The sequence below is a fragment of the Scardinius erythrophthalmus genome, assembly GCF_964197995.2.
Source record: "Scardinius erythrophthalmus genome assembly, chromosome: 5".
NCBI lineage: Eukaryota > Metazoa > Chordata > Actinopteri > Cypriniformes > Leuciscidae > Scardinius > Scardinius erythrophthalmus.
This window is the reverse complement of record NC_138225.1, coordinates 38,130,714-38,156,728: the sequence shown is the minus strand read 5'-3', so window position 1 is coordinate 38,156,728 and position 26,015 is coordinate 38,130,714. Positions and strand designations below refer to the sequence as shown.

Sequence of the window (26,015 nt, the reverse complement as noted above, 5' to 3'; positions counted from 1 at the left end):
ATACCATTTTAAAACTGAGACAACATTTTACACACATATTGGCAACGTTGAGCTAGAACTAAGCAGATACTGGATGAATTATGAATAACATATCCTGTATACTTACATTTGTTATATCTTTAAAAGGCAGATATAGTAAGAATAGTGTTATGGACAGCCTAGGTGCTATTCAGCTGATGTGTGCTAGTTTATACCATAGACAGTATATGGTTTATATGGTTTATACTGTCTATGGTGCTAGCCATTTGGGAAGCTAATGTTTGTAATGACTCTCGTGTAATGACTCTCCTGTCTGAAAGGTGGCACTATACCCTTTAATGTTACTGAATGCACTTTGTAATTTGCGATAAAGAAGTAACTTAGGGAAGGAAGAGTCCGCGTGGAAAACATTGCGGCAAAAGTTTTCTAGGCAACGAATAATTTTGCTTTATACCCATATATGCTAAACATATTTTCACTTTCATCTTGTAATATTGCTTTTAATGTGATTTTTTTTTTTAAATCGGATGTGCGGATGACGCGCGATACACGTGCAAGACTGTCAGAGAGTCAAGTTGTATTTTTGAAAAACACGTTATTCTGTTTTCTGCCTCATCATGTTTTTTGCTTTTTAAAGAATGGATGAAATGCAGTCAGATTTGCGTAATAACATAATGGGCCGCTTTAATGAGGAAAAGGTGAAGAAGAAGAGAAAGAAAAACAGGTACTCGCATGAACTCACTGAAAGCTCAAAGATGCAGACTGAGAAGCACAATGAAAAGAAGCACAAGAAAACAAACACTGGACAATTGGAGAATATAAGTCTGCAGACACATACAAGTAAAAAGAAAAAAAGAAAATTGAATGAAGGAGGCGAGGTTGTCATCTTTGAGGAAGCTTCAATGATAGATGGTGGTGTCACAAGCCTGCCTCAAGTAAAGGACATGAAAACACCCACAGCAGGATCACAAGAACTGCAGGGTTCAACTGAAAAGAAGTCTGCTAAAGCAAAGAAAAGGCGAGCAAATGTAACCGAGATAAACTGTGATCACATGGCACAAGAAGAACAGTCTGTCATGACGACAGAACCTCAGGAAGTCCCATACATAAGCTATCAGGAAAGTGACTCACCTGCCGTACTAACTGGTACTTTAAAGCGCAGAAAAAAGAAAAACCGTTCGGAAGAACCACTAGTTGATCCAAATCTTCTGAATGAACTGAAAGAATTTTGTCCTAAAATAGAATCCAGAGACCCATCTGAAATCAACAAAATGATCGTGTATGACCTGCCAAGGTTCAAGGAATTTAAAAAGCAAGGTAGGCTGATTATATCAATGATATATAGTATTTTTGATTTGTCAGTCTCAAGCATGATTGTAATGATGCTTTCATTATTATATAGGCTATGTCACTGTATGTATATTTGTGTTTGTGTGTGTATATATATAACGTTATATACATATATGTATATAAACACACACACACACACACACACACACACACACACTATTGTACTATTTTATTACAATACTGTCTATGTCAAAGTAATATATTTTTGCCTTTCACTCTTATGTCTGCAGGCATCATGTTGAGACATGGAAGATTCTCTAGTGCAGAAAATGAAAGGTTAAGAAAGAATGTTGAAGATTTTATCGCTCTCACAGGAGTGAAAGATGCTACCAAGCTCTTTCATCCAAAAATGTTTCCAGAAGAGAAATGGGAATTGACAAAGTTGAAAAAGGTCTACAGGTTTTTTGAAAGGATTGGTGAGTCTCAATCACATTGGTTTTACCTACTTTTCTGTAATTTAGATTTTTGTTTTTGTTTTTGAAAGTTCCATGGTTATCATCCTTGTTTGTAGACACACAATCAAAGCCTTTTTCAGACTGACAGTCAAATTACAATTTATGTGCATATCCGTTTGGAATCTGATCATATTTAGCAAGTGTGAAGGCAAAAAATAACAAAAAAAACCTCATACATTTTTACTAATCCGTTTCCATATGTGGCTTGAAATCCTATTCAAATTTCTCCCTATTCAAATCTGGGTACCATACGAGTCCACCAGTCACTGCTAATCGGCCTGGTCTGCAAACCTCTTGAATTTTGAGACCAGCAGAGACAGCAGCTTGGGATTAAGCCGTGCATATCAGCCTCTTACGTTTCTGTCACTGGTTCATTAGACGTCCAGCGCTGTGGCTTCGTATTGGCATATTATAAGACAACGTTTAAAAAATGTTTGGTGTATGCCTAACACAACACAACGTCCTTGCCATAGAAACCAAAGCAGATACTCCGTAAAGAGTGCCATGGGACACATAAATTGAAATTGAACCTGTTCAACCCACCTCTCTGCACATTTTGTATCACTCTTTTATCTATCTGACACACTTCAGTTCATGTAGCTCTTTTCAAATGAACTGATGATCTGAATCAGGCGTGTTAAATAAAGAAGATATATAAAGGCTACATCCTTCGAAGGACTCCGACTTCAAAGGCCACGTCTTCAAAGTCCATGAAGGTCGGACCAGGAGTTTTTTAAATGGGATGGTCTAGCCTACGGAGGACTGTTCTTGTTGCCTAGCAACTGTGACAGCTGCCGTTGACGAGCGGCAGTTACGTTTGTACTGGACTTTGAGTCATCTGCCTAAAAGCAAACCATGGTTGTCTAAATATGTTCACCTTGGTCCATGTACATAATAAAGAGTATGAAGTATATAAAATCGCATCTTGGTAAGTAAATATAAATCAACATTTTAACTGTTTTATATTTTTATTTGTAATCATTTGTATCATTAGATACATTAGATTGTTTAAGCAAGTTGAAACCCAATACTTAGCTACATTTAAAAGTGTAATCCGGCAGTTTCTCTAAAAAACTCACTGGCACGCAAGGAATTCTGGGATGGGCTAGGCTGTGAAGAATCCATCCGTTTGGATCCTTCATTGCCTTTGAAAGCCTTTGTCGCGCCGCAGTGACACAATCGGCCTTCGAATGCGCCCTCCGAAGGATGCATCCTCTGGATTGAGACGCAGAGTAAAATGTGCAGAGTGGTCGGTCTACTGGGGTGTATCCAGTACACTGAAACGTTCGCTCCCTAAAAAGTCCCAAAATGCACTGTGAAAAACTGTTCTGAAGTGCAAAACATAAATCATGTGAGCCAACTCACTACACATGATGAGAAGCAATAGATGCTTTTTTTAAAACACAAATTATATTATTTAATTATATTTCAGCATAAACATATCTAGCTAACATTTAACATTTATTGACATCTGATGATGAAATGTTGCATGTTTATGTAAAAATCAAAGTGTTATCATTATGTGCCCTTTCAATATTTTAAAATAATGCTATAAAGATGTCACCGGAAATCGAGTCATCCGTGTCCGTGTAGTGAGCCAGGGTCCTTGCTGTCCTTACCAGTGCCTGAATTCATGTACATGATATACTGATTCGCGACCTCAGAAGCTAGGGAGCGGATTTAGACACATCCAGGAACGCAGTTAACAATACACAGTGTGATACTGGATAGACAAAAATTTAGATCCGATTCCAATCAATACTCAAATAATCGGATTTGGACTGACAGTATGATTGTAGTCTATGACAGTGGCCTATCAGCTTCCGAGCTCTTGAATCAGTATATCGTGTTCATGAATTCGGGCACTGGTAAGGACAGTACAGGACGCTGGCTCACTACACATTGGGACACGGATGACTCTCTTTCCGGTAATATGAAAACATCCTCATTGTACAACATCATATTTATGAACAACAGCAGAGCTGATATATTCATGACATTACTTGTAATGTTATTTGAAATACTTTATGATAAATACTTTGCTTGTTACATATACGTGCAACATTTCAGACGTAAATACATTACAAATGTTTGCTATTTTGGATGACTCCCTCATCTGACCCATATATTTCTGGTCTTGGAGTCTTTACTAATGAGCTGATGAGTTGAGTCAGGTGTGAAAATGTGTAGTGTTTGTTTGTGTCCCTCAAGGAACAGGGTTGGGAAATACTAGTCTACAAGACATGCTAGTCTTGCATCCAAGATATTTCTCTCATCATTTGCTCAGATGTATGTGACTTTCTTCAGATGAGCACATGGTGATTTTTGTAAAAATGATCTCTGTGTGTCCATATAATGCAAGTGCTTCTGCATCACTTCTCGTGCAAGTTTCACTTGGGTGTCAATTCAGTACAAGTCAAGTTATGGCAAATTCAGATGATGTCATTCAATCCAACAATATCATGTGATAGTGTCTCTGTTTGTGTTTAGCTAGAGCCTAGAGAAACATGTCATGTAAATTTCATAACTAATACTTAACAATAAGCTACCATTTGTTAACATTAGTTAATGCATTAGCTTTCATGACTTAACAATATGAAATATTTTTACAGGGTTAATTAGTATTTGTAAAAACAGTTGTTCATTGAATTTAGTTACTATAGTGCATTAACTAAACTTACGTTTTATAAATGTAGTTATAAATTTGTAGTTAATTTGAAACTAACTAGTGCTGTCAATCAATAAATAATCGAATTGCATGAATAAGAGCTTGATCATAAAATGTAACGCTAGCCAAAGGATGATAGAAAAAAACAGATGCTTCATTAATTGCGTTAAATATTTGTAACGCGTTAAACTGGAAAAAATGTATTTAATGCGTTGACGTTGACAGCACTAAAATTAACATGAATAACAATATTCAATACTTCTACAGCATTTATTAATCTTAGTTAATGGCGCTGACAACCTGGACATCTTTAAATATCAACATTATAAGACCATGCCTAGTTCCAAAATCAAAGCACCGAGGGTGATTCTAGTAAAGCGCAGGTGTAACATGTAAACAGCAGTTTAAATAACAGTCACTTTACATGGCTGCTGGCTCTAACGTTAACCTAGATATGTGTGTGTTATTATTAGGCACATATCCAAGTGTTTGTGTGGAGTGTGGAAGCCAAAGTAGCTTCATGGAGGCGCCCGTGCGATCACTTGCATTTTTTCCTGTTAACATTGGAAGGAACTTAAAATACTCCGTCATTTTTGGTCATACAGAAAAGAGTAATTCATCATGTAGTGTACTGAAACTGTAATGGGTCTAAATTTATTTGTGTACACTCACAATGACAAACAACATTTTTGTAAAATAAAGAAAACAAACAGGATGCGCTTTCTGCAGTCTCGGTCTCTGTGAACTGAAGCACATCACGAAAATAAACTGAATCTTGGCGTACACTTGCCTCACATACATGAAAAATATAACTGCAGAAAGCTTGAAATGTCTACTTTTAAACAAAACAATTCAAATTGAAAACAAATATTATCTGATTATTAGGGGTGTAACAGTTCACAAAATTCACGGTTCGGTTTGATACGATACGACAGTGGTGTCACGTTTCAGTAAGTTTTCGATACAGCAAAAATAAATAAATGCCAGGAAAATGTCCTTAATTAAAAAAATTAATAATTAAAACTAACATCATAAAGTATGATCTTTTTTTACTTTGAACTATGATGGAGCTATACTTGACCCATCCTCTGGGGTGTCTTCTTAGCAGCATATAAAACAAAAACAGCTCCTTATAAAAAATTGAAATGTAATATTGTAGTAGTTATAAACAAATACAGAAAATAATTTTTGTTTTTATATGAAACTCTGTGCTTTTACTATGCTATGTCCACTAAATGCTGCGGGGATAGTTTGTAGTGTGTGTTTCTCCTTGTTTTCGTCTAGTTCCAGTTATTGACACACTGGGGAGATGTGAGCGTAAATGAGTTGACATGTTTAAAGTATTCCCACTGGTGTAGCCTATTGTCATGTACAGGGCTCCAGACTTTTGAAAAATGTAGGCACACAAGCAGTAAATTTAGGAGCACACCTTAAATCAGCCTGCAGTGCAGTTATTCACATTTTCCCCCATTTTGACTTTATTACTGACAAATGTCTTGGTAATAAATAGACTTAACTTGAAGACTTAACTTTTATTTTAAGTTTGGAAGGCTCCAGATTAACATTTGAGAGCAGCATTTTTATTCATAATGTTGAAATAATTCAAAAGCAAAACGAATAATTTAACTTAAATAAGTGTGACTTTTCCTACATCTTGAAACTTTTAGTTTAATAAATGGGGGTAATCTTTGAAGGATGAACAAATAATGTTTTGGTCATCACACTAAAAATAACATTGCCTACAGGGCCTGAAAATTACAACCCGACCCGACCCGGCCCGTGGCTTTTAAAGCCCGGACCCGATGTAACCCGACACATCAACATGAATTATCTGCCCGAACCCGGGGATTTTTTTTTTTCTCATACACGTATTATCATGACCAGCAGACGGGAATTCAAATCAACCTTTAATGTTCACGCCTTTTAACAATACAAACAACTGAAACAATAAACTTTAAATATATAAATAGGCTGTAGTAGCGACGGTGAATTCACCTGCGGCAAGTTTACTTTTCACAAACTCCATCTTCTTTTCCATGCTAAAGGCGTGCAGGCAGCGGCGTCAGGTCTGCCCTCGCCCCTCTCCGACCCGACCCGAGTCATTTGATTATATTTTCGACCCGAACCCGCAGGTCCCGTCGGGTTTGTCGGGCCGACCCGACCCGTTGAGAACTCTACCGAACGGTTCAATACAAAAACGTGTATCGTTACACCCCTACTGATTATGTAATCCGTATGAAACGTGCATATGGGCACATCCACTTCTGTGGAGATGCATCTTTGCTGGCTGAGAATGAATAAATTATAGAATGAATAAACGTCCCAAACTGGATATATACTAATGAATATAGACAGGAACAATCACAACCTCTACTTCAGTATTCTTGGAGAAAATGTGTTTCCCCCATAGCGTTAGCTACTGCTGCAGTGTCTCGTTCCCTCCTCTCAGGGAACCGAGACGCTTTATGTGCGTGCAGAAACATGTGTCTCTCAGATAGTGAACGCATTTACTGAAATTAGTCCTCTTTCACTACTTATTGCACATAAATGGTTTAATATCACTTGTTTTTAAACTGCAAGGCATTCAAATGATAAGCTTTTGTGGTGGCGCAGCACGGCAATATCACATGAGCGAAACCGCGATAGAGACGATAGTCCAAAATCTCTACTGGTTGACAAATTTCTACCGGTAAATCGTGTCTACTGGTATATTGCCCTATACATCTGGCACGGCATGAGGATGAGTAAATGATGAGAGAATTTTTGTGTTTGGTTGGAGTCCCATAAACTTGTCATATTTAAGTACATATTGAACATTATAAGAAACTATAATGAAAATGTAACATTTTTGTTACTTTAAGAATTTGTTTATCTTTTTTTCCAAATCAAATTTGAACAGCGGATGGAATTCCCAGGTCTTGTCATGATGTTTTTACCCGTGGAACGAAAGTTTTTGATGGTAGAAACTATAAGGGAAGGTAAATTAAAGTATAATTTTTAAAGTCATTTATTTGGTTTGAAAAAATGGATCTGCAATGCTTTTTAATTTAGTTTTGTTACAAACCTCCATGCTTTTCCCCCCCTTTTCTTTAAAGGTTTACAAAAGAAGAAATCAAAACATTGCTCAAGTATCATACATTACATGGCAGTAACTGGCGAAAGATTTCTGAGCTGACTGGTCGAAGTTCTTTTTCTCTTGAGAAACGTTTTTCCCAAATTAGTTCTGGTAAGTCTTTTAAAAATTTCCAAATATGTACATTTCAGGTTTAGTGACTGTTGGTCATTTTGTATATCATCTCATCACACAGCTAAAAAAAGTGGACTGTGGTCCGTAAAGGAGGAGCAGAGACTTTTGAGGGCTGTGCGAGACCATATTGTAACAGTGCTGAAATCTGAGTCACCAAATAACACAACACCAAAACGAGTCAGTAGAGAAATGCTCTACCAAAAATTGCCTTGGTTCAATATTGCACTGAAGGTTAAAACTCGATGTTGGAGCAAATGCAGAGAGAAATGGTGAGAGAGGCATTTAAAACACTTTTATATTAAATGGTGGTCCATTTTAAGTTATTCTCTATTTGTATAATCAACATTGTTGAATTTTCCCCTTCACGCCTAAGGTTGAACATACTCGCTGTACGGATGTCCTCAGGGACTTTATGTAGGGGAAGGAAAGCTCAGGAGGCCAAAATCAGACTCATTAAAGCGTAAGAGATCCTGTTTTTGCATGCTTGCTTAGCTTTTGTTATCCAGTTTTTCTTTACCTTGTTTTTACAAAAACAAAAAAAATCATCTATTTACACAGAATGTATCAAATGCAAGTGGAGGATGTTACGGATGTCGACTGGGATGATCTCACAGCTGTATTCGGGTGAGGATTATTTGCAGTTGGGGTGGGTGAAATGGCAAAAATATATAACAAATGTTTTTTCAGGCAGGATCATGATCTTATCACGGTTATTTTTCATGTTGGTTTGCAAGACTAATTGTTAGTTACTTAGCAGTACCACCTAATTTCCCTATTTAAAAAATAGAATCCTACAAGGTAACAAAACATAAATAAAAAAGAATGCCAGACCATTGAGGCAAAAGTAAGGGTTGGGCAATATGACCAAAATCTTATTTTGCGATTTCATAATTTTATTTATCACCAAGAAAAACAAAGACAATCAGTAAATCAATTTCAAAGCGGTAAGTAAAGCGGTAAAAAAAAAAAAAATCAGGTACAGTATGTATTTTGAAGTAAGAAATACAGTATGCATTTCAAGTAAGAGATTGAATAAGCAATAGAAAAAATAAAACACTCCATAGTTTTTACTGTATGAATGAAATATACATTGATTCTTATTCCAAGAGTAAAAAGTGATTTTTCATTTTCTTTTGGTGTTTGATTAACAATAATGCAGCAGCAGGTTTATTAAGTTTCTGTCACTTCAAGAGAGGCATAGATATATTTGATATATATATATATATATATATATATATATATTTATTTTTTGTATTTTTTATTTTTTTTTGTATTTGACAGTTTAAGTGCAATGAGACGCAAAAGAAACACGAATTGTCTCAGACGGCTTTCTGTTTGCACTGGGTGTGCACGCACAGTACTTTTCTGATGATAAAGAACTGTAATGTAACGTGAGCATAACCATAATCTCCATTGATTATGCAGCTGACACCTGGATTCTGAATTAGGCACGAAGTGACCCTCCGAAGTCACAGAACTTCAGGTCGTTTCAAGGCGCCAGCTTGTCGAGAAAAACAAGTAATTCCGTCTCCCCAGGGTGCCAGTTGTACACCTCACCAATACTGATCTGTAACAAAGAATACTAGCGCTCACACACACACAAATACACGGCTTCTTCAAGGTTGGAGTTGGTCAAGCTCTTGCTCTAAAACAGGAAACTTTCCCAAAACATAGCCTACTAATAACATGTTCTTTCTCTTTGAGAGGTTCAGAAAATATTTGTCATTATTCTCTAGTGATTGAAGATGAAAAGTAAAATAAATGCTCTAAGTAGTGGTCAAATAGACAGGCTGAAATGACCCCAGTTGAAATGACCTCGGCTGTCTTGGTCAGCTAGAAGAGTAAATAAATGTTTTAACATGGAAGAGAGCACATTGCATATAATTCTATAACTTAGTAAACTCATAAGCTTGAATAATTCATTAAAATAATTTAATATGTAGAAGGATAAATATTGATTATTGATTAATACCTTAATTATAATCACTCATTAGACATTGAAGCAACAGTGGATTCCGGAATCGAACCCTTCACCTGTAATTCTGCTCCAAATCTCAGGTGAAAATTGTTTAGTCCACATTTTCTGAAGAGACACAATCGCTTTATTTGATAAAAAGATTTAATTTAAGATTTTATTCACATATTGAAAAATTTGACTTTTTCAGGACTTGATTCATTAATACACATTAGTTACGGTAAACGGAAACTCAAATTGCGAGAACCAGTTTTTTTCTTGTGGTTCAAGCAAGTATGCTTGGTTGAGCTTCTGTTTATGTTTGCTGATCATAGTTTATATGTGAATAAAAGCCTAAAATTAAATATGTTAAAATTTTATGTTCATCACATGAAGCGATCATGTCTCGTCAGGAAATTTAGGCTAAACCGCTCAATTCATATGGTTTAGTTTTACGATCACTTTATTTAAATTTTGAAGCATCAAAGTGGTTGTAGTGGTTGTCTCTCCGATTTCATTACAAATATCTTAATTTATCACTGAAGATGAACGTAAGTCTTACGGTTTGGAATGACATAAGGATGAGTAAATGATGACAGAATCTTCATTTCTGGGTGTAAGTGCAGATCGAGGAGACATTTTAATCGTTCACAATCTATTATCATCTTGTTGCACACCCCAATGTGCCTAAATGAATATGTACACTTTTGGTTGCTCAAACACCCAATTAATCTACTATATATAAAGTTTGCCCCAAAAAAGTATTTTGATACTGACATTTTTCTTTCAAATGATAAAATGAAATGCAATGAGGTAAATTTTCTGGGACTACACAAAGCACATAATTACATGTTGAGGCAAGTCCTGTTCAGTTTGATTGATTGTTTGTAGTAAAATGTCCTACATTCTAACACTGTATCATTAAGGCTACGTTCAGACTGTCAGTCCAAAAAAATTCAGATCCGATCAGATTTAGCAACTGTGAATGGCAAAAAAAATCACATGAAATGCGATATGCCATATGTGGTATGAAATCCTATTCAAATCACATTTCTGGAAATCCGTTTAAGTCTGCCTGCTCTCATCGGATTTCGCGTGGTTTGTGACTTTCTCACGCCACGTAAAACGTAAACGTCAGATGATGTTATTGGAGACATGCTGAAAGTCACAGAAGAAACAAGGTTGTGTTGTTGCAAAGTGCCAGACGTGCAGAAAATGAGAATATAACGAAGACATGTTTTTAGACCAGTGGAGACATCCATACGGAATAAAGTCATTCATACCAGCCACCTTTCTGCCGCTGCCTCAAAAGACGCAGTTGTCCAGCGTGGCGACTGCACATTGTCATGTTGTAAATAAGACAACATCTGTATTGCAAAGCCCTCCATGTTGTGGTTGTTGTTTTTGGCATATACCTACCAACTGAACTTCATTGCCATAGAAACCAATGCACCACATCATTCTTTGACACCACATTAGTTAACTATGTAATAATGGTCCCACCAGGTTGGCTCATTAAATGTGTATAAGTTGCTACCTCCAGGCCACTACCATTTTGGCTGTTTTGACGTGATATGACTTGAAATGTTTTTCTAGTTGGAAATTAATAATTATGGTAATTCTGACATGTGAATGTATCCTAATATCACAACCTGTAAATAACTGATGCAGTGGACACAAAGGACAGCTTTGTAATATAAGATCAGTGATAACTTAATTTAACAAACCTATAGGATCGTAATTATAGATTTAACAGTGTAATATATGTATATTTATTTGTTAAAAACCATGAATCATTATGAGGTCTTAATTTGACTTTTATTTATTTTATTTTAAAATTTATGTATGTAGTGTGGTATAACTGATATTAGAACTACCGTAATTCAGCGAAACCCCAGATTAATTGAAACGTTGGTGTTTGAACATTGGAAGCATTTAAAACAATCAGAGACAAATAAGGTGAGATTGCTATATCCAGAATAAAGAAATAATGTCCCTAAGGAGTTAATTAAGTTGGGTAAATGGCATCTGAGGTCAATTACACAGGTTACATTATTCAGGTTCCCATCAAGTAAATGGAATAATGCACCTGCTTGTTCAAGCATGATGATGATGATTCTGCAGGTGTAAACAAGCTTGGTGTCACGTCTTTGTCCTCTGTCTCAAAGGGATGTTCCTCCAGCACATGTGCAAGCAAAGTGGCACCAGCTTAAAGTTTGCTATGTGCCAGATTGGAAGGCCAAGTGTTTTGGAGGTAAGTGCTTTCATATATTCCACATTATTGCTGAATTTAGCTTTTTACATTATAGATAGTAATTGTAACTTCAGCACATTCTTCTGTTTTCCATAGTGTACACCAAAGATGGATTCCTAAAAATAGTTGACACTCAGCATAGCCTTGTAAACAATTTACTTGGTTTGCTTTAATGTAAAGTTTCAAGACTTGACTCTTGGTCAGAGACTCGAGAATATGTCGGTGTGCAGTAAACACTTATTTTATGTAAAAACCCATAACATGTTAGCTCATGTAGTGACAAGAGTATGAATTTCCCGCTAAATTTATTTTAACGTATTGCATGTCTATTATGTTTTTCCAGACATTGTTGACTTCCTCTATGAGAAAATCTTGCCAGCCCTGGAGAAAGATTGTGAAGACCTTGATGACAATGAGCTGAAGGTTGAGCAGAAGCAGAGCTTTCTTATATCTGACATTTTTCAGGACATTAATGAGGATGATTGCTGTGACAGTGATGAAGAGAGTGGCCAGAAAGAGGACAAAACTTGAACTATGATCACTTGTACGGATAATTAGACCTTAAAAATGATTCCTACACGCTAAATATTTCACCACTGTAAAGAAAAAGTACATGTTTAAGATGTTTGATAGTTCCTTTTTTATTCTTCTGTTCATACATTTATTTTTGATCAAGCATTGAATAAACAGAATTTGTATAATGCCTTTAAATGTCTTCTGGACAAGGACATTTTTTATCTTTCCCATAAGGAGGTAAAACAGGGACGAGTAAGGTAAACAATATTCGGTCTATCTCAGTTGAGAAATGTTAGGTAGTATTAAGTGTTTATAGGTAGCTTGAAGCATTTGCATTTTCCATTAGATCAAAAGAACACAAACAACCCTGTCTCATTGTCCCGACAAGCCATTAGATTACATTTTCAAACCAGTCATGGCCCGTTGCAGTGGGTCAGAACTCCAGAAATCATGGTTCCAACCCAGGAACCAGCCTGTGAATGTCGGAGGTTCAAAGCCCTGCTTCACTGTAACGATGGGAGTTCTCTTATCCCTATTGGCAGGATCCGATTCAACATATTTGACCGCTAAAGTAGGAAAAGACAAGGATGAAGGTAAATCATTAGCTAATGAAAGCAGCTACAATGTTGCAGAACATGGGGATTTTCTCACCTGAAGTCAAAGTTTCACTTTTTTCATCTTCATTAGCTTCATTTCCAATCCAAACAAAGACCTAGGAGACAATGATTTCAAGCATGGAAGGCATTAGATTTCATTTTCTTTAGTGTATTTTATTGCAAGTGTCACATAGATACAGGTTTACCTGATCCCAGGTGTCCAGGATCATGATATCATCTGGAGCCAAGTCCTCCTGGGTCATCTCTCCTGGCACCTCTTCAATCTAGATTGGTACAGAACAAACAAAAATTGTGAACTATGAAAGCAGGCATTTCAGTGATCAAGGCTTCAGCATCCCTGTGACCCTTCAGAGGATAAAGCAGCTTGCATAATGTATGGATGGATTTCAGTGGACTATAATTCAACTAAACCACATCTCTTTAGATCAATAGAACAGTGAGGAGCATTGACTTTTCTGGAACTCCGTCTTAAATGCTACAATCGTGTTTACATTCTTGGCAAAATGGAAACTCACAAGGAATAGTCCTGTCTTGTTAGAGCATGCAAACAGCTTAGGAGGATGGGTGTCCATTTTGTTCTTGAGCCTTTCAGAGGTGCGATACTCTGCTTTTCCTCCAAGAGTGCTCCAGAAGTCGTCTATGTAGAAATTTGAACAATATTTGTTCTAGAAGGATTCTTCTATATTTTTAATGTAGTGTCAAATAAATACATTAAAACACTCCTCTACCAATGACTGTACACCCACCTCCCTCTGCTCCTTCTGATATCTCTGAAAGGTCCACTCCTAAAATGCTACCAAGCTTTTTGGCTCCATTCTTTTCTGCATCACTTATACCCTGACCCAGCCACAGCGTAGAGCCCGAAGGAGTCACCAAAACAAAGGCATCGTTGGAGTTGAGGCTGGAGGCCACAGCGTCAACCTGTTTCAGGCAAAGTGAACAACTTTTGTCCAAGGAGAACCAATTTTGCATACATTTTCAAATGAAGAACAATAGACAAAAACGAATCATACAATGGTACAGCTAAAACACACTTTCACTCATGACTCACCTCAACAGCTCTTGTGTGCCCAGCAGTGTTGGCACGCACTTGGAAAAGGCGGACTACAGGAGCTTGTGATTGGCCACCCACTCGTGAAGTCCCACCCTTGTGCACCACCATTGGTTGCCCACCAAAGATACTCATGAGGTGAAGCGGTTCTTTGCCTTGAATTACTCGCACCTTAATAAACATGCACATTCAAGCTGGTGTTACTGATTTGTTTTGATGGTCTATGTGTCAAACAATTACGCTCCAATCCTAATTAAGCACGCCAACCTGCAAATCAAGGTCAGGATTGCTAGAAACCTTCAGGCAAGTGTGTTGGGGTAGGCTGGAGCTAAACACTGCAGGACATTAGCCCTCAAATAGCATGTTTGGACAACTCTGGTTTAGAATTTTAGACTACATGTAGAAGGTGAATATTGTAATCATTAAATGCACCAAGCAAGTGTCACCTGCACAGCACTTCCACCAAGCTCTGCATCTAGTTGGGCAGCTAGAATGGCAGAAGTTCCTTTTTCATCTTGACTGGACTCTTCCCCCTGCCTGTGGACATAAACAAAATGTAATGAACCTCTGCAGTGATGACTCATCCCATTGACGAACAGAGGCCCAGCCTGGTGGGGTTAAGAGATAATACTCAAAGACCATTGTGTTCTGTTACCCGAGTGTTCTTGTGTAACATGAGCAGACAAAGCCCTTGGCTTAAGACCAACCCCTTAGGCATTCAGTGTTTATTTTCCAGGTTCAGGATTCATAAAGGACTGAATGGAATCCAGAAGTAGGTCTGTAACTCTTACCATATATATATAATCTGCCCCTGACGTCCCCCATGCCTGTAGGTGTACAGGATGATGTAACTATCTCCTCCAAAGAACTGCCCATGAATGGATGAGTCAACCGGAACCTTGTCTGATCCCTCAATGCGCCAGATCTTTCCAAAGCAATGAAACAAGACAAATTGCCCATTCGTTTGTCTACTAAAAAAAAAATCACTTGATAATTGCAATCTGTTACACAACTACAGAAGACGTTTACCTTTATCTCCCCCTTCCCGTCATCTACCATTCCATGCTGAGCAGCCATTGCCTCTGATTTGTGCAAAGATGATGCATCAAAGGGCACTTTCTTGATCTTGGCAATTCTGTTGGGCACATAGGCTTGTCCCATACCCTTTGTCTGCTCTGTATCACTCCAGAACTTAAAGAACTGTTTGAAAAGAGGAGTCTCTCCATTCTCAGGGATGATCTGGACCTCAGTGTGTTTAGGATAGCCCATCTTACTTATGAAGTCCTCAGCAGCTTTCATACCTGCACTCCGTTCTTCTTTATTAGCCTCTTTACCTGTTTTATCAAAGAAATAAAAGGTTAAGATTTACATTTAGGCATGTCCCAAGATGTAAATTTTGAATAAATTTGAATGATCTGCTAAGCCGACCTTTCCAAACAAATATCTTGCCATTGGAACCATGGTCCAAGATAAAGCAGTCAGTGGACTGCAGTTCACTTTGTGAAAAAGGGTTCTCTTCAGCCACCAAAGTGACAGACATAGTCCCACCGGCATTTGACACCTGAGCAATAATGACCACAAGAATTAGCCATTTTGTGGATTTTTCAAGATAATTTCTCAGGGAAAAGCTAAAGTATAGCTTACTGTACCTTGTACAATTTGGCTGACTTCCTGTTGGATGCGTCAGTCTTCGTGTCTTCAGACTGCGCATCAGGAAGATCAGGCTTTGGTCCAAGAATCTGATCAAATATAGTACAGCACTCTTATTCAGAACAAAATACTGAATACTTACTAAAGGCTGCAATACACTACATGACTTTTCCCCCAATTTGTAGACTGGAAGAACCAGTTGAGGAAGTCAGCTTTTTGTCGATTTTAGAATGCATATGGTTTTCCTTAGTCCTGTGACTTGAACAATTGAGGCACGTTTCTATTTGAGTTTTTTGTACTCGGAGCGACTTGAATGTCTAGTAGTGTGATCCTCAGTCAATCAGTGTATGATGGTCAGTTCTGATGCATGTCTAGTGTTTTAAGAGCTGTTCAGATTTTATAAGTTGTGTAGTGTATTCCAGCCTTAAGGCACTAACCTATATCAAAAATGAGTGAAGGAAACATACTCCTTGTATTATACTTACCGCTAGTATCTTCTCACTCTCTGATCCTTCTTCACATACAAAAAGTTTTGCTCTCCCACAACGCTCATTATCACGAATATCTTTGGAAACATTGGTGGCCTTCAGTCTTTCAAACTGGTTACACTTGGACCCACACCACTGGTATATCTCCTGATGCAAGTATAAGAGAAATAGCATGAATACATGGAATACATTATGATAAAATGCAAAAGAGAAAAGAAGCAGAACATTAATTCATATCATATTTCACCTGTCCAAAGTCTAGGATGAAACAATCACCCTGGTTGAAGCTGTCCCAACTCACAGGTACTTCAATGGCCCGGATTACACGTCTGCCACTCACATGGAGAACTCGCTTCACATTCACTGCACCAGAAGCTATGTGTTTGAATCCAGAGGCAACTCCACCTTGCTGAAGAAATAAAAAATAGTTTGATAAGTAAAATGACATCTGTGGTTTTGTTATGAACTAAGTATCCAAATATATTTTGTGCATCAAAGCATTTTAAATTGATTAACTCTACCTACCATGTACTTAAGGCCTGATTTGAAGTAGCCTACAAAGGTTTTTGACTCATATCCCTGGACCTCTCTGTACTGGATGGGTTTTCCTCCAAGGAAATCATCCATTTGGATGGTGAAGATAGCAGCAGCCCCACTCTCATCCGTTGTGCATGCATCACCTGGAGATACCATTTAACAATGTTCATAAACAAGTGGTCACAGTGGACAACTTAGATTTACATTAACTGCAGTATTACCTATCCAGAAGTGAACGTCATATTGTAGACTCCCAGACTTTTGTTTTATGGTATTAAGGATGAGGTAGGTATCACCTGTGTAGAAGCCACCATAAAGACTCTGAGGGACAGGCACCAAATCCATGTTTTCAATCCTCCATACCTGTAGGCCTGTCTGCTTTCCTGCTTTCTCAAATTCAGGGTGGTACACCATGGTGCTGTTGGAAAAAAAAACAATATTGTAATAATTATATACAATAGCCATATTTTGCATACTTGTGTTCCACATGGTCTATTGTTAATAAATTAAATAGAGGAAGGGTGATGTACTTTGTTTCCCGTGAAATACATTATCATCAACTTCCCTCAGAAAGAACAAAGGCAGTTCCTGTCTATAAGTCTAGGAGCACTTTTTCTACATCTCAAAATAATTCTAATGCTTCGACAGTCGAACTGCTCTCCTGGTAAGATATTTCCACCCCCACTGGAAAAAAATAAGAATCAGAAAGGGCGGAGTCTCTCTCACACATACACTTTTACACTTACCAGTCCTCTAAGACTTGCCATTGTATGTCATTCAGGAGTAGACAATAGTACAAGGTTAAAGTTAATAAGGTAAAAGTTACCCTGCTGACATAATTTATATAAAATGTAAATTATATTTATATTTATTGGTTAATGCAGTGATATCATGATTGCAAAGCATTATATAATGTTTATAGAGATACTGATGTATTTTTTAATACCACTGGGTTACAGCAGATCACATTGTAAATTAGAATAATGCATTAATAAATGGACAACTAAATAAATAAATAAATAAAGCAAATGATAATATATATAAACATGAAGGCATTATATATTTTTTTGCGCATATACACCCAGGATACCTACCCTGAATCAATTAAGGCTGCTTACAGAGATGCTTGACAAAGGTAAATAATTAATAGCAACATCAGATGCACTGAAAGGTGACTGTATCAGGAAACTATCAGGAATTAATCTTCTCAATTAACAAAAACATCATAGATAAGAATACATTCGCTTCTTAACTTATAAATAAATATATTATGCCTACCTGTTGGGTAAATCTTCCTTTTAATGTATTGTCAGCAGAAGAGTCTGGGGCCGAGGCGACAGCTGTATGTTTGAGCAATGAGCTTCCGCAAACTGGGAGTAACATCTTCAGGTGTGTTTCATTTGCATATGAAACCCCTCCTCTTATTAGAAACAGCTCTTCGTCTTCAAAAATGAAAAAACAAAACAAAAAACGTAGTGTAGAGTTGGCGGTTTAATATGAAATAAAACAGTTATAATATATTTTAGCTTTAAATGCACATCAAATGTTTGCAATGATTTAGTTGTTAATGCATTTCATCGCATTCGCACCAGTCGTAATAAAGCAGTGTAAGGTGCCACCATTGCCCATAATGAGCATGAAGGTTTAAAATGGCGTGTAATACGTTTGTCTTAGTCTGGCATTCATGCACAGGGCAAATTACATTTCATGAAACATAGCTAAAATGCACAAGATAATATTCAAAAATAATAAAACCATTACCCAGGCCAACACATACTACAATTAAAAGTTACAAAATATTTATATTATATTTATAACATTTAAAACCCGCGTGGCGACTTGCCTCGACCTGACAATTCTGGAAAAAATACACTTTTTGGCTTTCCGACAATTAGCCAAACGTCTTCCCTTTATGCTAGTTTCTCTGTTGGACAGTGCAATTTTAGAAAAAGCTGCTGATTAAATACCATTTGATCTCATATTGTGTAATTTTCTTTTTTTCTCTTAACTGACGATTATTTTCCTCATCCATTTTTGTGGAAGCACTGTTGGTCCAGTAGAGGTGTGTGTGTGCGAGTTTTATCTTCAGTAGAGGTAAGTGTATGTGCTATTGTTGCTCCAGTAGAAGTCGCTGCTCTCACTGTTTTCATCGCAGCAGCACTTTTAGAGGAAGAAAGCGACCGGACGGCTCACACTCGCCGATAACCAACCCAAACCTCCAAAAACCACTTGAATTTATATTTTAGGTAAAGGATACACACATCACAAGATCATTTTCACCATATTGCTTTTCAGAATTGCTTGATACTAACGACTGACACTGTTTTTAACGCTTTACGTGCCTAATTTTTGGGAGTAAGTTAGCTGTTAGCTTTAGCATCTCTGGGTTTGGTTCAGCGCGAGGTCAGCTAACGCTAACTAGCCCTTTAATGCTCAACATTAACACATTTATCGTCTAAAATACGACACGGAAACGCAAGGGTCGCTGACATACGGGTTAAAACATTACTTTGGAGTGATTTATATTAGGTGTGGTCTAGTTTATAGCTGTGAAACCTTTGACAGGAGTGTGTGATTAGCTGATTAGTCAGTCATGGCGCTGGCTGATTGTAGTGCTGCAGCAGTGTTTATGCTGCTTTAGCTCAGTGTCACGTTACTCTTTGCCTGTATACATTTCAATTACCATAACTATCGTACTTGCTTGTCACCTATACATCATCATTATCCTGAATTTGCTTTGTCCCGATCTCTCACTACCGAGGTTTGGTGATCTTATGGAGGAAAGGGGAAATGTGCCTTTTAGACAATAGTAGGACATTTGGTCAGCTGAGCGCTGTTTGATTGCTGCCAGTGTGGTTTCATTTTGTTGTTGTGAATGCTGAATATTTGATTTATTTCGACTGTTTATGAGTTAGTGTCATTTTAAGCTTTGTATAATTTTTCTTTCTGCTTTCCAGTGCAAAAATGACGACTGCACCATATAACTATTCGTATATTTTCAAATATATCATTATTGGTAAGTGATCAGTTTGTTTTCTACAATACAGTTTTTTATCTATCTATCTGTTCCATAATATGTAATTATTTTTTGGACGTTTGGTTTGGCTCATATATGTGTGTGATTATTTGTTGTGTATAGGTGACATGGGGGTTGGAAAGTCATGTTTACTCCACCAGTTCACAGAAAAGAAATGTAAGTGCCAAAGGTGGTATGAATTACACTAAAACAAGGAATTCTTAAAGATGCAGTAAGAGATTTCTGGTAAATGCTGTTGATTTTTGAAATCACCAAAAAAATAAAATAAAATAAACACCCAAAAGGATCACACCCCTATCTTGATGCCTCCGCCCCTACATGTACATCTATGACGGCCTCCGCCCCATCTATGACGGAATCTGCTGTGCCTGCCGCCCGAGGGTATGATTTCATCAATAAGTGAAAGCAATTAGTGTTACTATGATAATTCAGGTCGAATGTCTAATTGTTATTTAGCTCCTCTACTCATTCAATGGCAAAGTCATCCCTTCCACCCCCCCAAAAAAAGTTTTCATGAACAGCAGGCCCCTACATAACACGATAGTCCAAAGAAACTAATATATTACACATGTGACATGATTAAGGGGCTATAGCGATCACTAATAGGGGAGCCAAAAGAAAAAAACATAATATTAGGAGTGTTATCTCACTTTTTGGACACACTTATTGACAATGCTTGAAACAGGCGGTGGAGGAGGTTTAGATGTTCCAGGCTTATAATAATAATAATGCGAATGAACAAACAAGCGAAGATGACACATGAGTAAATATTCAAGCAAAAGACATCTTAGTTCTGTGAAACACAACAAAACCAACGTTATTCGTGTTTCGAGAAGAAATAAAGCTACCTCGGCATCTTTTTTCAGGCCTTCCTGCACCTTAAGGTCTCTCCAACGTTAGAATGCTTCTCCGATATTAACACGGGTCCCACCTCTTGTCTGAACATAACCCTTCTTTTCAAAGGGATATTCCCTTAGCCTTTTCCTCTTTTGTATTTTTTTCTGCCATCTCTCTCTCTCTCTAATGACTGTCTTGTGAACTGAGCTCTCTCTCCTCCCCCATCATGAGTGGATACGCCCCCTACTGCTGATTGGCTACAAGTGTGTTTTGGTGCTGTTTCCGATACACTTTTCAACAGCGTTTTTCAAAAATCACTTGCTGCACCTGTTTATTGAGGCACAGGCTAATACTAAATACGTTTTTGTTGTGATACTGGACTTTCTAATATGCAAATGTATTACTTTACAAAGTGACATCGCCAACTACTGGCCTGGCATGCATAATATGAAATTTTTAGTCGTTTATACGGATCGTTTTGATAATGTTCTCGTCTGAATGCAAAGAAAAACACCTCAGATTTGTCTGTATGTAAACATAGCCTTAATATCTTCACTTGCAAGAATTGAAAAAAAAAAAAAACCCTCAAATCTTTTATTTTGATGGAGAACTTTAGGGAAGCCCTTAAAGTTTTGTAACAACAGGTTTACTACCACTTCCAATTACAAATCTAGTTGAAATGCTACAATCATCTGTCCACAAAAATTGGAGATTACGCTAATGTGCAAAAGCATAACTGCCGCATGTTGCATTTCCAAATGCATGTTAAATCAGAGCACATGCAAAGATGGAGTTTGCAGCATTTACTGTGAACCGAGCTGCTCTGAGATGCTGAAAACTCCAGATCATGAGCTACTTGTGTGTCAGAACACAGTGCCACGCTCTGAAACACGCAGTACAACAGAGAGATGTATAGATATTGCAAAAAAGAGTATTAAAAGAGAATTTTAGTATCTGTGTATCAAAAACTATATATTTTTGACCACATATGTTATCCTTTTTATGCTGATTATGTCCTCATTTTAAACAAGGAGGCTTCAAAAAAAGTTCTTCATTGCTTGAATAACTTCTACTTTGTATCTTTTTAGTTATGGCTGACTGTCCTCATACAATTGGTGTTGAGTTTGGCACACGGATAATTGAAGTGAGCGGGCAGAAGGTGAAGCTTCAGATTTGGGACACGGCAGGGCAGGAGAGATTCCGTGCTGTCACACGCAGCTACTACAGAGGAGCCGCCGGGGCCCTCATGGTGTATGACATCACCAGGTAGACCAATTGAGGTTACATGTTCAATGCTGTCTTATGTACTGCGCTTTTTATTTTTTAAGCCTGAAGGAAAATATGTGATTCGTGTTTGTTTTTGCAGGCGAAGCACGTACAACCACCTCAGCAGCTGGCTGACCGATGCCAGGAATCTCACCAATCCCAATACTGTGAGTTCATTCCGTTTTAACTATAACTTAAGCCCAAACTTGGTATACATGATGCTTTTCAATTTTGTTAAAATGGTGTTGGGGCTTCATTCATATTTTAACTGCAGATGTGGTTTGCATGAAGAGCAAACTTGAGCCTGTGCAAGACAATCTAAATCTTTCCTCAGGTGATCATTCTAATTGGTAACAAAGCAGACCTAGAAGCCCAGCGTGATGTCACATATGAAGAGGCCAAGCAGTTTGCTGAAGAAAACGGTAAGGTGGTTGTAATTTAAATTTATAAATGATTATTGATATCTTTAAAGAATCTTCAAACTTGAAATTAAAATGCAAAATCATATTACTTTCTAGTTTCCCTCAAAATCTATTGTTTTGATTGAAGAACATACAGTTCTGTAATATAGAACAAAACTTCTGGAATAACAAAACGACTTGGGGTAAATTTAATATGTTAAATTAAATGTTAATTCATTGTACTTTGTTGTAGGGGTGGGATGGTTTTTAGTCCATTTATTGTTGTTGTTGTTGTTAACTGAATAGCTCAGATCCAAATGATAAAGTGGTCCACTGTTGAATTGACTTCAAGGCTAATACATTGCCAAACATCCCACACTCACTAGTCTTTTCAAACAGGTTTGTTATTCCTTGAGGCAAGCGCAAAAACGTAAGTGGCCTTCATCTGCCATCAGAGCGTACGCACGTAATTTGTCAAATTCCCAGTGCGATATTTCAGTTCTCTTTAGCATCTCTGCATATGTCCATCCAACAGAGGTGAGAATGTGGAGGATGCTTTCCTTGAAGCCGCAAAGAAGATCTACCAGAACATTCAAGACGGCAGCCTGGACCTGAACGCGGCCGAGTCAGGGGTCCAGCACAAGCCTACCGCCCCCCAGGGTGGGCGGCTCAGCAGTGACGCACAGCCTCAGAAGGAGGGCTGCAGCTGTTAATGACCATGGAGACTTCACTCTCTCTGTTTCTCTATTCCTTCCCCTCCCAGATCCCACCTCTGACTCCCTCTGTATCTAAAAGTCTTTCCTCTTCCAGTATGTTTGCTCATGGAGACTGGGCCCAGATGGCTCTGTGTGATGGAGGCGTAACATAATTCATGCTCTTCTTTCCCACCTCCCCTTCTCCTCTGTATTCCCTCACTTGTTTTGCTTGTTTCTCATACGCACACATCCCAGTGCTCCCATTAAGCACTCAAGGGAGGACGGCTCCTCCACTGAACACTAATCCTGAAGAGAGAAGATGATTGTCGATAAACTGAAGAAATGCTGGGTTTATCCTTTACAGATGTGATGTGCGTAACTATAAACTAAACATCTCATGTACAGGGGCTGTCTGAATACTAGAGTAATGTAAATGAAATGGAAATATTGGCAAACGTTATTCGTGTTGAAGTCAGATCAGGAGAACATGCATCAACATTGTATGTAACATTTTGTTAAAAATCTAAAACTGAAATATTGTATTCTGTTTTAAATTAGAGTTTTTGCAGTTCACATCCAATCACCAAATATTTATCCCTGTTTGTACCTATTCAGGAAATAATATACATGTACTATACAAGATTAGTATTGTTCTGAGAAGAATCTCAATGGAAGGTCCATTGTAAAAAAAAAAAAAAAAAAAAATCAGCTATGGCTTTGGTCCTTTCAGACAGTTATTTTAACATAGTAACTGTTATAGTAATATATTGAAGAGGCTGGGACACATTTTAGGTCCTGAAGAATGTTTTCCGCACTTTGCAGTTTTGATTTGGTTTTTTTCCGAGGGCCTGGAGCTGGTTTTGTGTTAAGATCTCAAGTCTACAAGGTTTCAGATCCCCTTTCGGGCTGTTTTTGAGCATCTGTAAATATTTCAACATCACAGTAGCTTTAGAAACAGACCAGCAGGAGAAACATGTACCGAATCTTCAGGCCCTGCAAATTGTCATCATATCAAGATATTCATATTGTTTTTACATTGATAATTTCAGTTGCCTTATGCTTTGCTTCTGTTCACTCTGATGTGCTGCCCTTTTTATTCATAATCCTCATGTAGCTTTTATCGAAAGAATTCCAGCGATTCACTTGTAATAGAGATTTTGCCTTTTCAAAACATTCCATTAAATTGATTTCCAAACACTGGTCATCTTTTGCGCTGAGCTGAGTTTCTTGAAGGTTGCTTAAGCATGATGCACGATATGACTGCTTTAACAGGCATCATGGTTTTCCCCTAATCCAAAGGGAGTTCATAAAACCCTACAATTTATGAATATGTAACGAACAGGCCACCACAGCATGAGAAATATCATTGTGGGAAAATTCAGCCCTGATCTGATTAGTACAGCATCTTGGAAAAAAAACTACTTAAAATGGGCTGATGCGACAACCAGCAGTTTTCTTTTTTCCATAGATGCACATTTGCAGTGGACCGATAAAAAGGCAAAAACAAGCACTCCAAATATGATTTTTCTATAAAATTTGTGTATTACAGTAGATTTTAGATGTTTTGTAAACTGAAAATCCCTTTTTAATTTGTGTTTACTGTCTTGCTTTTTCACATCTTAATGACATCTGCAAAAATTAATCTGCTTTTGAACTCAAGTATGTCTTCTGACTGTAAGTGACTTTTATTTGTAATTATGTTAATAAAGACAATACTTTAGACTGAGTTTTTGTCCACATATACAATTGATCAAACTGTATGTGAGCAATAGTGAGAGACATCTTGGAACATGAGAAACTGGACAAGAAACGAGGCTATTAATTGTGTGCAATTCTCGCTTTAATTAAAGTATTTGATTTGAGACAATCTATATAAAGAGAAGTGCTGTAATAAATACTCTGCATATCATGGTTTCGAATACAAGATCATTTTTGACAAATGAAACTAATTCATTCCAGAGCACAACCTTTTTTTTTTTGTGCATCACATGAATGAACCTGCATCTGTTTCAACTGTAAACACCCACAAAACATTCACAAGACATTGCCTACTTTAACATGAACAAAAGGCATGTAACAGTCATTAATAATTTCATAAAGCAACAACAAAGAGGTAGAGAATGAACTTTCACCATCTTATTTTTTCCCTTAAGTTTCAGTTTCCTTGTTTGTATGTGGAAACCAAAACCAGTTTTTTTTTTTTTTGTGCTGTAGAGAAGGTTTAAACATCCAGCCTCTGCCCTAACCAAAGGAGGAAGCTGAGACTGTCTTGTGGATTTGTCTCAATGTTTGCCCTTTTCTTAGATGTGGGGTTTAATCGGACAGCTCCTCTGAACTCATCTGTACTCCTCTGTAATTACCTGCTTACATAATCCGATAATAGAAGATAGTTTCTTCTTTATAAATGCTGCATGGTTACTATTCAGTATATGCAATTATTATGTCAATACAGAAGTGCCACTGGACCATTGTTTCTGATCCCTTACATCGGTATGTTTTGGCAGGGCTTCCAGGTCACTCAAATAAGAGGAGTCTTTGGAAGAGTTGCCAAGGAGCTGGTCCAGTTTGTCAACATGTCTGCGCAGACCCTGAATGCTGCCTTCAGTCTGCAGTCTGCGCTGACTCAGAGCCTCTTGCTGGGAGAACATGCGACTGCGCAGTTGAACCTGGAAACCATGGACAGACACTCAAATCAGCCCTAAGATTTCAAATCTTCTCAGACAAAATCTAAATCAAATTCTAATAATATAAAGTGTTACCTTATCACAGGGGTGTCGGGCCAACGTCCTGCAGAGTTTAACTCCAATATGCCCCAACACACTTGCTTAGACATTTCTAGTAATCCTGGAGACTTTGATTAGCTGGTTCAGGTGTGCTTAATTAGGATTGGAGCTAAATTCTGCAGGATAGTGGCCCTCAAAATCAGGGGCCTCGTGTATAAAACCTTCCATAGATTTCATCCTAAAAGTGTGTATGCCAGAACTTGTGCAAAATTCCCTTTTTAAAACCTCCA

The 26,015-nt window shown here is 37.6% G+C and overlaps 4 protein-coding genes across 12 annotated transcripts in view; 2 read left to right on the top strand and 2 right to left on the bottom strand.

Moving 5' to 3' along the window:
• Positions 1–331: 331 nt before the first annotated feature.
• On the top strand, positions 332–12,769 carry ttf1.6 (transcription termination factor 1, tandem duplicate 6). Its single transcript, XM_081367058.1, has 9 exons — positions 332–1,296; positions 1,560–1,745; positions 7,352–7,430; positions 7,548–7,678; positions 7,761–7,968; positions 8,073–8,159; positions 8,258–8,323; positions 11,822–11,907; positions 12,251–12,769. The coding sequence occupies exons 1-9, from the start codon at positions 618–620 to the stop codon at positions 12,436–12,438; spliced, it is 1,710 nt and encodes a 569-aa protein (XP_081223184.1). The 5' UTR covers positions 332–617; the 3' UTR covers positions 12,439–12,769.
• gsnb (gelsolin b) lies at positions 12,527–19,283 on the bottom strand. 3 transcript variants are annotated; one of them, XM_081367057.1, is made up of 17 exons: positions 18,045–19,283; positions 17,130–17,184; positions 16,988–17,062; positions 16,755–16,909; positions 16,477–16,638; positions 16,227–16,376; positions 15,741–15,830; positions 15,520–15,652; positions 15,121–15,425; positions 14,883–15,016; positions 14,538–14,628; positions 14,092–14,262; positions 13,787–13,961; positions 13,556–13,677; positions 13,226–13,303; positions 13,075–13,135; positions 12,527–12,989 (listed from the first exon to the last, which is right to left on the bottom strand). In XM_081367057.1, exons 4-17 carry the CDS (start codon positions 16,854–16,856, stop codon positions 12,820–12,822), a joined length of 1,944 nt encoding a protein of 647 aa, XP_081223183.1. In that variant the 5' UTR covers positions 16,857–16,909; positions 16,988–17,062; positions 17,130–17,184; positions 18,045–19,283; the 3' UTR covers positions 12,527–12,819. The 3 variants fall into 3 exon arrangements, with proteins under 3 accessions (XP_081223183.1, XP_081223181.1, XP_081223182.1); XM_081367055.1 differs by having other exon boundaries at positions 16,988–17,184; XM_081367056.1 differs by lacking the exon at positions 18,045–19,283 and adding an exon at positions 17,861–18,042 and having other exon boundaries at positions 16,988–17,184.
• On the top strand, positions 18,825–24,728 carry rab14 (RAB14, member RAS oncogene family). Of its 2 annotated transcripts, none has more exons than XM_081367060.1 (8): positions 18,825–19,012; positions 19,724–19,782; positions 19,906–19,959; positions 21,729–21,906; positions 22,007–22,073; positions 22,241–22,328; positions 22,707–22,737; positions 22,843–24,728. In XM_081367060.1, exons 2-8 carry the CDS (start codon positions 19,731–19,733, stop codon positions 23,018–23,020), a joined length of 648 nt encoding a protein of 215 aa, XP_081223186.1. In that variant the 5' UTR covers positions 18,825–19,012; positions 19,724–19,730; the 3' UTR covers positions 23,021–24,728. The 2 variants fall into 2 exon arrangements, with proteins under 2 accessions (XP_081223186.1, XP_081223185.1); XM_081367059.1 differs by lacking the exon at positions 18,825–19,012 and adding an exon at positions 19,315–19,575.
• cntrl (centriolin) overlaps positions 24,671–26,015 on the bottom strand; it is a 35,000-nt gene continuing 33,655 nt past the window's right edge. For all 6 annotated transcript variants that reach the window (XM_081367050.1, XM_081367047.1, XM_081367049.1 and 3 more), the window contains one exon: positions 24,671–25,668. In XM_081367050.1, the coding sequence (XP_081223176.1) occupies positions 25,441–25,668 (228 nt within the window). In that variant the 3' untranslated portion in view covers positions 24,671–25,440. The remainder of the gene's footprint in view (positions 25,669–26,015) is intronic.

What these genes read in the sequence shown, in the direction of transcription:
- ttf1.6 (XM_081367058.1), top strand. Translation starts at nt 618, where the DNA reads ATGGATGAAATGCAGTCAGATTTGCGTAATAACATAATGGGCCGCTTT. An exon ending in GGTAGAAACTATAAGGGAAG is followed by an intron (nt 7,431 to 7,547) that starts GTAAATTAAAGT and finishes TTTTCTTTAAAG; the next exon opens with GTTTACAAAAGAAGAAATCA. An exon ending in TTTTTCCCAAATTAGTTCTG is followed by an intron (nt 7,679 to 7,760) that starts GTAAGTCTTTTA and finishes CTCATCACACAG; the next exon opens with CTAAAAAAAGTGGACTGTGG.
- gsnb (XM_081367055.1), bottom strand. Translation starts at nt 17,180, where the DNA reads ATGGTGTACCACCCTGAATTTGAGAAAGCAGGAAAGCAGACAGGCCTA. An exon ending in AGTCAGCCAAATTGTACAAG is followed by an intron (nt 15,653 to 15,740) that starts GTACAGTAAGCT and finishes ATTATTGCTCAG; the next exon opens with GTGTCAAATGCCGGTGGGAC. An exon ending in TCCTGGACACCTGGGATCAG is followed by an intron (nt 13,136 to 13,225) that starts GTAAACCTGTAT and finishes ATTGTCTCCTAG; the next exon opens with GTCTTTGTTTGGATTGGAAA.
- rab14 (XM_081367059.1), top strand. Translation starts at nt 19,541, where the DNA reads ATGGAGGAAAGGGGAAATGTGCCTTTTAGACAATA. An exon ending in ATGGTGTATGACATCACCAG is followed by an intron (nt 21,907 to 22,006) that starts GTAGACCAATTG and finishes TTGTTTTTGCAG; the next exon opens with GCGAAGCACGTACAACCACC. An exon ending in GCAGTTTGCTGAAGAAAACG is followed by an intron (nt 22,329 to 22,706) that starts GTAAGGTGGTTG and finishes CTTTTCAAACAG; the next exon opens with GTTTGTTATTCCTTGAGGCA.